This window comes from Narcine bancroftii, chromosome 4 (genome assembly GCF_036971445.1).
Source record: "Narcine bancroftii isolate sNarBan1 chromosome 4, sNarBan1.hap1, whole genome shotgun sequence".
Lineage (NCBI taxonomy): Eukaryota > Metazoa > Chordata > Chondrichthyes > Torpediniformes > Narcinidae > Narcine > Narcine bancroftii.
The window spans coordinates 95,329,330-95,342,232 of record NC_091472.1 but is presented as its reverse complement, the minus strand read 5'-3'; the positions used below and the strand labels follow the sequence as shown (position 1 = coordinate 95,342,232).

Sequence of the window (12,903 nt, the reverse complement as noted above, 5' to 3'; positions counted from 1 at the left end):
TCCTTGGGTCCACTTTTTCCCCCTTTCCCCATAACCCTTGATTTCCTTTGTGATCAAAAACCTGTTTCCACTTTAAATGTTCCAAAATCTCTGCTCCCACAGCTTTTTGTGCTAAGGAATTTTGAAGAAACTCTACACAGGATGTCCTTGTCTCAGGACATCATTTCTTCTGAAAACATGACCTCAGTTCTGGGCACTCCAACCAGAGGACACCTCTTCAGCTCTTGCCTTAGTTTAGTCCCCAAAGAATCTTCTATTCAATAAGAACACCCCTCATTCTTCTGAATGCTAATTCATAGAGCCCTGGCTTGTCAAAGGTTTGCTTCTAAGACAACATCTCCAGAATCATTCTTTTTTTCATACCACAATGTACTAAAGGCCAACATTCCATTCAACTTCCCTGTGAGCTTTTGTATCAGTGAGTTAGCTTTGTGGTATGCACAAGGATCCCTGTAAGTCACAGTTTTGTGCAATTTTTCTCCAATAAATATACATAACATTTTTCCCATATTATATTCTATTTGCTAATTTTTTTCAACTTCCTTTCACCTCGCTCACTCTATGCTGCTTTTCTCCTTGCAACTGAGTTCCAACCTTCTACGAGTTCTACAAATGTTGTTACTTCACTGTAAGCAGTTATGGTCCCTGTATTGTCCCTGTTGTATCCCATGGTACTCACTGCCCTCTTCCTGTTAACTGGTCCACTTTTGATGCTAATGTTACCACTTTTGTACAACATCTTCATGGACCATATAAAATGCATCAAATGGTCATACTCAGTTCACTCTTTTTGATCTTTTTTTTTTAAAAGTCATTAGCTTGGCAGTACCAACTTCTCCTTTGAGAAGCTATGCTGACTCTGCTTGATTAAGATTTTCTAATGGGACTGTTGTCAACTTTTCCAACAAATGTTAAACTAATTGGCCTATTTTAACTTTGTTTCCATCCCTTTTTGAATAGGGGTGTAACATTGGCAGTTTTCCAATCCTCTGGCTGTTCAGAATCTAAGGATTTTTCAATAATTAATGCATTCAATATCTTAGCAGCCATTTTGCTTAGGAAGGACACATAACAGCCTTTGAGCCTGCTGTGAGTTTGCTTTTTATAAATTCTCTAGTGATGGTAAACGTTCTGATCTGTTCAGTGTTCCCAATGTTTTTATTTTCAATTTCTGGCATCTGCAATCTTTTGCTTTGGTTTCATTGTCTACTTCCCAATGATCAAAGGGATCCAAACCTACAATTTTTGAGTGTATCAGCTGAACCACGTCTAGTTTAGACATGCCTGTAATTTGAGTTTCTAAGGGTTTCCAGTAGTAAATCTTTCCCGTTTCATCTATCCAAGTTATTAAACAACCAGTTCTACAATGTTCTTGTACCCTTTACAATTAACTGCTTTGTTTACTGTCCTCTTTGAATGGAAATGGGAATTTGGCTTCATTTTTGTTTAAACCTCTATCAAACAGGATGAGCATTCCATCCAGATGGTTGCATTTGCTTGATGACCATGCTGCTTTTCTGTGAGGATACAAGATGTGTTTAGTATTCAAAATATTAATGAAAATTGGTTGTCATGTGGCTATCAAGAAAGGTTTTCTTGGATTATATAGTAGCATATAGATCAGATGTGAAGTTGGATAGAATATTGGCAGGTGGCATTTAATATCAATAATTGTGAGAGGATCAATTTTGGGAAGTCAAATGGGTAAAGTGCTGAGGAATTTTGAAAAAGTAATACCTAGAAATCTAAGTCCATCGTCTCCGAAAAATGGTTTCTCCAATAGATTAGTGAAGGAAGCAAATGGTGTGGTTGCCTTCATAGGTCAGGATGTGAAAGACAAGTTTCAAGATTATGCTGCAACTTTACAAAATATTAGTTAACTGCTTTGGAGTATTGTGTAAGATTTTGGTTGCCATTCTGTGGGAAGGACATAGTGTGTGGAGAATGCAGGAGAAGTTCATCAAGATGTTGCCTGGATTGCAGGATGTTAGTTATAGGGAGAAATTGGATAAGATGAGCTTGTTTTTACTGGAGCAGGGGAGCTGAGGAGTGACCAAATAGAAGTGTAAATAAAAATCCCAAGTGGTATAGGTAGGGTTGATGGTCACAATATTTTCCTAGTGGTAAACATCAAAAACAAAAGGGCATAGGTTTAAGGAGAGAGGGAAGGAATTTTAAAGGGAATATTGTTTTAAAAAATGACTCATACTTGGGCAAGCTGCCAAAGGAGGCAGCAAAATCTGATACAATGAATACACTTGAGGCATTTTGACAACCACTTGAACAGGCAAGGCATAGTAGGATACAGATTTCATGTAGTCAAATGGTATTCATACAACTGGGGCAAAGTGGTTGGCATGGACATGGTAGGACCAAAAGGCCTGTTTTGGTGCTGTACAACTCTATGCAGCTTTATTTAATCTGTGGTACAAATACTCTCATAATTTGATTTTGTTTTTCATTGCTTAATATGCAGGATTGAGGAATACATTTATTATCCGCTTTGTCTGTGACACCAATTTGTATCCTGGGAAGCTCACATTTCTGCGAGAAGAAATTGGTACCACCACTCATGTCCATGACACCTTCTTTGAATTTTATACTTCATTGGCCTGTTTCCCTGCTCCAGTTGTTTGCCTTGTCACTGGTAAGCAAGTGATATTTTGCACTTTGTAATTGATTCACTCATGTTGTTTGCTATTTATATATGCTCCAATCTTTTGTCAATATGATGCTTCAAGGTTCCTTTTATTGTCATGTTCTTTGGCTTGGCTTCGCGGACGAAGATTTATGGAGGGGTAATGTCCACGTCAGCTGCAGGCTCGTTTGTGGCTGACAAGTCCGATGCGGGACAGGCAGACACGGTTGCAGCGGTTGCAAGGGAAAATTGGTTGGTTGGGGTTGGGTGTTGGATTTTTCCTCCTTTGTCTTTTGTCAGTGAGGTGGGCTCTGCAGTCTTCTTCAAAGGAGGTTGCTGCCCGCCGAAATGTGAGGTGCCAAGATGCACTGTTTGAGGCGATATCAGCCCACTGGCAGTGGTCAATGTGGCAGGCACCAAGAGATTTCTTTAGGCAGTCCTTGTACCTCTTCTTTGGTGCACCTCTGTCACAGAGGCCAGTGGAGAGCTCGCCATATAACTCGATCCTGGGAAAGCGATGGTCCTCCATTCTGGAGACGTGACCTACCCAGCGCAGTTGGATCTTCAGCATCGTGGATTCAATGCTGTCAGCCTCTGCCATCTCGAGTACTTCGATGTTGGTGATGAAGTCGCTCCAATGAATGTTGAGGATGGAGCGGAGACAACGCTGGTGGAAGCGTTCTAGAAGCTGTAGGTGATGCCGGTAGAGGACCCATGATTCAGAGCCGAACAGGAGTGTGGGTATGACAACGGCTCTGTATACGCTAATATTTGTGAGGTTTTTCAGTTGGTTGTTTTTCCAGACTCTTTTGTGTAGTCTTCCAAAGGCGCTATTTGCCTTGGCGAGTCTGTTGTCTATCTCGTTGTCGATCCTTGCATCCGATGAAATGGTGCAGCTGAGACAGGTAAATTGGTTGACCGTTTTGAGTTTTGTGTGCCCGATGGAGATGTGGGGGGGCTGGTAGTCATGGTGGGGAACTGGCTGATATCACCAGTGATCTAAACGTGTGGTGGATATAGTATGTTACAAGACAGTACACTGAGGGAGAAAGTATACTGTACATCCCCTTGGATGGACAGGGGCTGATTTGGGATAGTCAGCATGGTTTGTTAACTGGGAGGTCACATCCCACGAATCTGATTGAGTTTTTTGAAGATGTGACTAAAGTTGTAAACACAACATACATGGATTTCAGCAAGGCATTCAATAAGGTTCCACACACTGGCTGCTCTGTCAGGTTAGATCCATTGGGATCTAAAGTGAGATAGAAGAATGAATAGAAAATTGCCTTCATGGAAGAAAGCAGAAGGTGATGGCTGAAGCTTGTTTTGCCTTGGCGAGTCTGTTGTCTATCTCGTTGTCGATCCTTGCATCCGATGAAATGGTGTAGCCGAGATAGGTAAATTGGTTGACCGTTTTGAGTTTTGTGTGCCCGATGGAGATGTGGGGGGGCTGGTAGTCATGGTGGGGAGCTGGCTGATGGAGGACCTCAGTTTTCTTCAGGCTGACTTCCAGGCCAAACATTTTGGCAGTTTACGCAAAACAGGACGTCAAGCACTGAAGAGCTGGCTCTGAATGGGCAACTAAAGCGGCATCATCTGCAAAGAGTAGTTCACGGACAAGTTGCTCTTGTGTCTTGGTGTGAGCTTGCAGACGCCTCAGATTGAAGAGACTGCCATCCGTGCGGTACCGGATGTAAACAGCGTCTTCATTGTTGAGGTCTTTCATGGCTTGTTTCATATGTTGTAGCGGGCCGAGCGCCTGCATAACACAGTAGGCTGAACAGCTGCGCAGTGCTGTGGGCTTAATCGCCACTCATGCAGCTGACCGAAAGGCCATGCAGCATTGCGGGCCAAATCACAACACTCTAGGGAGTTAGGTATTCATCTACAAGATGGCACGGAGGTCCAGCATTCTTCACTTTAAGCCATGCGCCCTTCAGGTGCGTTGCAGGCACGTGATGATATCACTTCTGATCCTGAGTGTCTGGGCTGGAAGTGATCGAAAAGAGGAGGCAAGTTTGAATAAACAGACTTTGCTGACTAACCACTAGTCTGGTGAATTGATTTAGTAGCACTACTGGGATAGTCTCTACAATTGATGACCCCGACTGCAAGATTCAGCCAAAGCTTGAATCTACAGTCAACATGGATGCAACAACAGCAGCAGCTGCTACCACAGCTGCAGTTAACTTGGTAGGCATTCACCTTTCCCCCCCTTTCTGGGCTCACCAGCCTCGAGTGTGGCCTAATTAACCAGGCTGAGACCCATTTCTGCCTTTGTGGAATAACAGTTGAAGACACAAAGTTTTGGCATGTCATCGGGGCACTGGATGCTGCTGTGGCAGCTAAAATAAGTGAATTTATTGGTCACCCCCCCCCAGCAGAAAACCAATACACCAGGTTCCGGGAGTTCCTCCTGGACACCTTGGAATTAACCAGGCATGAACGGGGCAATGCAGCTTTTGAATATGGAAAGGCTAAGTGACGCTGAGACAAGCACCAGAGCATTCATTACCAATTGGATCTTAAGATTTGGAGTTCCCACACACGTCAACATAAGGAAAACAGAGTTGCCATAAGCATTGCTCAGCACTCCTAGCAAATAAGAGAAAGAGAAGCAAAATGGAGTCCTTTCAGAGACACTGAGTGTCCATGGATTCATCCCCAGTGCTTCTGCAGCAACTCCAATTACTGTTCAATCCTTTGGCAACCCAAGCTCCAGCTCTAAATCTCTGATATGATCAAGAAGCCTTCAGCATCCAAGGCCCTTTAGGAGCCTTCTTGCCTCAGCAACCTCTCTAATCTTGATTCCTCGTTCCCTTGAGCCAGTCTCCAGCGGCCTGCAGTTTGTGTGGGTCCTTCAATCGTAATTTGCCAACAGCCAGAGCATGTGTGGGTCCTTCAACCACTGAGCCCCTTGCTGGTCTGCCTTGATTTGTTTTTGATGAGTTTGCTTCTCCTGAATAATTTGGCATGAGTTGTAAAGAGGAGGTATTTTTCACTCACTAAATCTGAGGTTGAAATGTTTTAAGATGCAATTTTCCTATTCAGCATTTTTTTTTAATAAGCAACTTAGTTTTCAAAGGATCTTCTGAATCTCAATGCTATAAATGATGTCCAGGATACTGTCGATTTATGGTGCCAAGCCATTATCATTATCTAAAACTTCACCCTTCTCGTTCTTGCTTGGTGCACAATGAAAATTTTGTGTTGGTATTCATTCGAGTAATCCAAAATTGTTCATGGGTTATGGAACTAAATTGTCCTATTTCCTATCTCTGTATTGACCCAAATTTTGAAGGGAGTAACAAATGAATACGGTTAATATTTTATTGCTTAGCAGTCCACAATGCAAAGCTTTGAGGCAATTTGTAATTATAAAGATCTATTTCAGAGCAATGCCTCAAAGTGTCGGGAAAGCAAGTGTTCCTTTAACACTAAAACTATCAGAAAGAAAGATAATATTGAGAGGTAGCTTTGCAAATGTGGTTTCAATAAACTTTCAATATTAAAAATGCAAAGGAATGAGCTTTGTGCTTGTAATTTTTCAGTGGTCCATGGGTGCCTCTTGTGGTTCCTTCGCACATTTCAAAATATATATATATATATATTAATCTAAACGAACAGTAAACTTTTTGAAGCATAATTGGTGGTTACTGAATGATTAAATGCAATCATTCACCCCTTGCCTCTGTAACGTGTGGATTAACGAAGCTTCTGAAGGAGCAGAGCCAGTGGATAAACATCGTACAGTATCGAAACTATCTGATTTACTCCAAAATAATGGAGTGCATATTTTCTGATGGCCAAGTATCTGAATTGAGGCAAAGGTTTGTTTTGCTTGCAAAAATTTGATTTTGTTTTTGTAACCTTTGACAGCTTGGTTCCTCTGCTAATTTCAGACGATTGTAATATGTACTGAATTTGCACTGTTGGATGGTTTCAGATACAGCAGGTAATGAATATGACCTGAGTGAACTTGCAAAGGATAAAGATCCTTGGATTGCAGTTGACACAACTGAAGATGGGAAAAGGCGTACATTTTATCTGAATGTCTGCAAACCCTTGCCTCCAGTTGACGGTTGTCCAGGTGAGTGTAACCATTAAGTTTAAAAAAATACATATAATTGAATTTGAGGTAACCTAGAACTTCAACTAGTGCTTTCTGGATTCCAGTTACTGAAATTTATGTTTGTGAAAATTAGTTCAATTCATTTTTGTAAAGGATCCCATTTAGTTTATCATTGGTCTTCAATTGAGTGTCCATTGCAGCACACATGGAAGAGTTTTGTTTCTGTTCTGTATTTGAAGAGGATGATAAGTGCAGTTCATGTAGACATTAAGGCATTAGATTGACTTGATTGTTTTTGGGGTGGTTGCTTTGAGTTGGAAAGGCCTCCTTTCATTTCCTCAGTCCTGTTTTGAAAGACACTGATATATGTTTAGTGAACTCATGCCATTTCTCCTGAGGGATGAAAGCATTAAGCCCCACTAAGATGAGCAAGGTTTATCTTAGAAATCTCTGGACATTGTTTTCTGTGGCTGCCTCCAAATAACATCTTGTATTTTATAACCCTTGACTTCTTTTTTGAAGACAAGGGAACAAGAATGGCTAGATTTAAAAATAATAACTTGAATCAATCCTTGAATTTAAAATTTATCAAATGGATCCACAATGATGTTAACTGTTTCAGTGGTGTTGGTCTCTTTAGTAAGTGGATCCAATAACTGATGATATGGAATTGCATGCAATTGAACTTTGGCTTGTCAGAGCTATTTAGCGATAAATCTTCTGTGCTGGAAGGGCATGAGAAATTATCAATAGTTTTTGAATTCTTAGTGAGTGAACTTGCAGGATAGCATTCCCCTCGACAACCACTACTGCAACAGATGGTCTTGCCCTTTTGGTTATGGACACCTTCCTAAAACCTCTTTAATTTCTTTGTCCATGTTCTAACAGTAACAGCATTATCTGCATTGCAAATGCATTTAACTGATACTTTGTTGCATTGCACTTCAGTGATTGTTGTGAGGTTGCATATAGTTTTCGTTTCTCTTAGTTGCTTCAGGAAGGCAACATTTTTAAACTAGTTGAACTCTAGGAATTTGGACTCAAGCAAGTGACAGTAAGATGGAGAGCAGAATTAGACCACTTGGTCCATCGAGTCTGCTCTGCTATTTGAATAACGGCTGCTCTATTTTTCCTTATCTCCATTCTCCTGTCGTCTTCCCCTAACCATTAATACCCTTATTACTCAATAATACACTTATTACTTAATAAACTCAACTTTAAATATACCCAATGACTTGGCAGCCTTCGCTAATTCCTCAGATTCATCGCTCGCTGGCTGAAGAAAATTCTCCTCGTTTATGTTCCAAAGGGACATCCTTTTATTCCGAGACTGTGCTCTCTGGTCTAGACTGTCCCCATTTTTACATCCATTTTATTCAGGCCGATCATTATTCAATAGGTTTTAATAAGATCTCCAAAAAAGAAAGTCTGCAGATGCTGTAGTTGTGGTTAAAAATACACCGGAATGCTGGAGGAACTCAGCTGGTCTTTCAGCATCCATAGAAGACAAGGATATATTGCTGATGTTTCGGGCTTGAGGCCTTCTTCGAGGAATAAGAACTTTTATTAAGATGTCTGTTATCTTTCTAAACTTCAGCACAACAGGCCCAGAGCCATTACCCTCTCATCTCTGGGATCATTCTAAAAAACCTCAGGACCCTCCCCAATTCCAACATCTCTTTCCTTGGATATGGGGCCTAAAAGTGCTCACAACAATCCAAATGTGGTGTGATCAATGCCTTGTAAAGCCTCAGGATTACATCCTTCCTTTTTATATTTTCATCCTCTTAAAAGTAATGCTAAAATTGCATTTATCTTTCTTACTACTGACTCAACCTGCAAGTTAACCTTTTGGGAATCCTATACTTGGACTCTCAAGTTCTTTGGACCTGCACTTTCATCCCTCCTGTAGCCCTTACTCTTATCTGCACGGGAAACAAGAATTTGACCAGCTGAATGAGCTCAAGGGCTGAGAATACTTCAGCACTATCTCTTGGATTCCCTGACCTGCCTCTTGGGCAGTCACACCTTCTTGTCATTGACCCCAGACCAAATTTGATGCAGTTAATCTAATGGGTGTGACTGCCCATTAGATCTTGAAATAAGAGGCTGGGTAACATCTCCCTCCTGATGTGTCATTGTGTTTGAAGCCCATTATCTAGGTCACCAACTTTGATCCCGAGTTTCTAGAGTGATCAACACTTGCTGCAGATATGGTCACCTGGAACCACAATGGGGTTCACCAGCTCCCACATCCTGGAGCTACAGCACGTCACCTGACCCTGCATCCCACTTTATTTTATTAGTTTTAATTTGGTGTATTTGACTTCTGTTATCAGTAACCTCATTTAGTCTCAAGTACAAGCCCACTAAAGCAATTAGTCTGTCTGAGTAGTTTAAAGAGGAAAGGCTAAGTGTAAGTCCCACTCTGATAGTGGCCATATCACTTGAGCTGCCCTTCTCTTTAGTGTCCGCTGTGTCACCTGTCCCCTTTCGAGCAGTTTTTGCCACCACCTTTGCTACTCCTTCATTTGACTTTACTGCACTCTTGGGTCATCTGACACTCTTCAAACCGTCTCTGCTGCAGTCTCTCCACTTAGCTTTACAGAGCTTTTGTAATGAACCATGAATCAAAAAGATCAGAATCCGGTTTATTGTCATGAATATGTAAAACAAAATTTGTTGTTTCGCGGCAGCAGTATTGTGCATTACAGGTGAAAATTGTGATAAATCACAATTCCTAAATACAAGATTTTTTTTTTAAAAAACAGTAAAATACCTGTAATCTGCTATTCAAGCAATTAGCAAAATGAATAAAACTTTTAAGTAAATAAGATTAATTAAAAATGTAAATAAAAGTTTAAAATTGTAAAAGTAAATGTTCTCAGAAGTAACACAAACCTTTGAAGATGGGAGCAAATATTCAGCCAGCGGGGTGCCTTGGTTGTGCTTTGCTTATAGCAGCTGTTGAATAAAGTTCTTTGAATAAGATGGTGATGCCCAGGATAGAGAATTGGTTGATGCTGCTTGCTGTTGGTGTGACTCTCTTAAAGTGTCTTCTTGTCTCTGCTTACTAAGAGTCTTTATTAGTATATTAAGTATATTAATATGGCTTTATCTGTAAACTTGGGGGAGAAGAGTTCATTATGATATTGTTCATCTTTTGGGGTGCTCCGTGGAATGGGAGCCTGAAGATGCAGCAACAGTTAAGTATTTTCAAAGAACTTGACTGAAAATAATGTCAAATGCTTTCGGATATATACAGGTGCCTAACCCTTTATCCGGGATTCCAAACACCGGCAACTTCCAAAAACAAGCACTCTTCTCGGTAGATGACATTACTCATAAGTAACGTTCCTGTAATAAATTCTGTTTTCAGAGGGAGGCACCCCCCACCAAAGTCCTGTCCCTGCCCCCATGGACGCCCTCTCTTACTATGATGGAAAGATGGCTTTTGGACCCCAGCATCCGGTGGGAGAGAAATTGGCAGCAGCTGGCTCAATGCAGGAGCAATGGCCATCTTCCTTACCCATAATCCTCCATACAGCTGGAACCACTCTGAGTAACGAAGATGGTCATTGCTCCTGCATGCGTAAACTGTGGGCTCGGTATCACTGCACCCCTGCTGCTGCATTGGGAGTTAAATGTGGAGGGGGCAAGAAGGTGATGAATGGTGCTGCGCTGCTGGGCTATGCCTGAGGGCCGGCCCAACGAGCTGGTGGAGTGCCTGAAAGTCACCGGTGCTTGGCTCCACCGCCCTGATGACCTGTTCCTCCTGCAGCACCTCATGTCCGGCTTCTGCCCGCTGGCTCCGAGAAACTGTTGGAGGCTGCCTTTTTGTCCGAGCTCACAAGCCACCCTGTTGCCTCCGACCTCCACCTAACCAACACAGTAGCCGAGAGCCTACTGTACGGCGCACGTCGAACCATTGCTGAGCCCAGTCTAGGGCACAAAATAGTCTGGCACCGGCCCTGGGGGTGGGTGGGGGGGAGGGGGCGGGAGGGCAGACATCCAGCAGCAAGGGTGGGGGCAGACATCCAGCAGCAAGGATTGGGGGGGGGTTGCGACAGATGGCGGGGTCGAGAAGCGAGACATTTGCTTAAAGGGACCAAAATCAAAATGATTTCCAAATCCGGATTCCGATCAACAGCAGGTGTCCAGTCCTGAAGATCCTTGATAAAAAGGTTAGGTACCTGTATATTCATCCATTTGAAATTTGTTCAGTTTAAGTACAGCATAGTATTTTTATATTTCAAACTTAAAATTTCTTAATGAAGGTGTATTACTTAGGTATTGTAAGAGTGAGTTTTAAGCAAACAGAAAACTCACTTATCCGGCATATAAGTGTCCTCTCATGTAGTGCTGGACACGAGGGATTTTATTGTTGTACAAAAAAAGAGAAATTTTAATCTTTATTATTCATCTCAATGCATCATTTTGCTTTGTTATTTGGCTATTTTATCCTTTACTGGAAGGGTCCACCACAATAGTACTTTCCTTCATATCCTGCACCATTACATGTTGGCAGACAAAACCATATCAAGAGCAATGTTTGTATTTTTCTCTTGGCCTCTCCCTTTGTACAATGATGCTTGGTGGTTGCAGTTCACTGCTTGACCAGCTGGAATCTGCATATTACTTCCATTTTCTGCTGCTCTGCAGGTGGTGCTGTCGGATCTTGTGTAAAGTATGCTGATAAGAATCAGAACTTGGGCTATGTTCAGATGCGTCCACAAGCTGGGATTGACGGCTCCCTCAGTATTGTCTATCGGAACGGTGACAAGTGCAAAGACAATCAACAATATTCCACACGTATTCTCTTCCAATGTGATGACGTTTCGGTAAGTTTGTATTTTTTCCAAAAAGCCTTTATCCACCTATAACTAATATTGTGAGAACTACAATAGGTTGTATTCATATGCATGAATGGTACAACATGGAGTTTGACCATTCAAAACTTCATCTCGTAAGACTCTCATTGCATTAGTGTCAAGTATTATATGGGTGTTTGACATGGTCAGAAATCCATAAGCATGCTTAATTCTCTAAATTTCCTGGAGTATTTTTCAGATGCATTACATATCCATGAGCTCACTTATCCAATCATAGCTTTGACCACTGCATCCAAGTTAAGTTTTAGGGTTAGGGTAACCTGGACAGGAAAGGGAGTGAGCTGGCATTGTAGTTTCTCGATGGAGCACAACTTCCATGTTTTGTTTATTTGAAGCTGCCAGCTCGTTCTGGCGGTACAATCGAACTTGAAGGTTTGGGTGACACATTGATGTGAGATTGCAATCTCATCAACATTACCAAGCACATCAGACTGCAGGGAGTTCCTTTCTGTGGTTTTCCTTTGAAAAGGGAGGTAGTTCCTGTTTCATTGCACAATTATCAAAGGGAGGCTGTTTAGCTTAATGCTTGGAAGTAATACTTCCCTGCTCCTCCCTATAACATTGCAAATGTATCCTTTTGAAATATATATCAATTTTTTTCCCCTTTTTGAAAAATCACGAATCCGCCTCTCTGGTCCATTGAAGCAAAGTAGGTCTCGACTTGGTCCAGGAACAACTTAATTCTGAGAACCCTGTGGTTCTTTGCAAATTCCCTTGAACCTGACCACCTCGTCTTGCAAATAAAATCTTCTTTCCTCATTTCCACCATCAAAACTCTTGGTTTTGGGTGTCTATTCAATGACATTGAAGGAGAACAATCCTAAGCCCTTTTTCACACTTGCATCCCACTAAATTGGCTGTTCAGTGTCCTGGGATAGCAATGGGAGTTTGGTTTTTCACACTTGACCACTCCTAACTGGGACAGTGAACGCTTTTTCACTTGCAAGGAGCCATCCCCGGGGTTAGGACTGTTCTACCTTCTACTGCTGACGTCATGACGCATTGAGTGATAGTGAACCTGCCCTAAATCCTGATCAATGTATTATGATCTTACATGATTAACTTTGTTCAAATATATAATTATAACATAATTAAGCGTTATGTACAGCACAGTATGAGGCCTTCAGTTATGCCGACCTATGTAAATCTATGAGGGACCGTGGGAAAGTGTGAGCAATAAATAACAATAGCAGACAATTTTTAAACAGGTTGGGAACGTTGGTAGCGCTATCGTGTACAATTTATAAATTCTGTGGGGGAAAAAGTGATGGCTGACCTGCCGTCCCAAAATTCTATGC

The 12,903-nt window shown here is 41.7% G+C and overlaps 1 protein-coding gene across 1 annotated transcript in view; it reads left to right on the top strand.

Moving 5' to 3' along the window:
• igf2r (insulin-like growth factor 2 receptor) overlaps window positions 1-12,903 on the top strand; it is a 194,839-nt gene that overhangs the window by 106,008 nt on the left and 75,928 nt on the right. Inside the window, exons 23-25 of the mRNA XM_069932070.1 lie at window positions 2,477-2,647; window positions 6,588-6,731; window positions 11,376-11,554. Coding sequence (XP_069788171.1) covers window positions 2,477-2,647; window positions 6,588-6,731; window positions 11,376-11,554 — 494 coding nt within the window. The remainder of the gene's footprint in view (window positions 1-2,476; window positions 2,648-6,587; window positions 6,732-11,375; window positions 11,555-12,903) is intronic.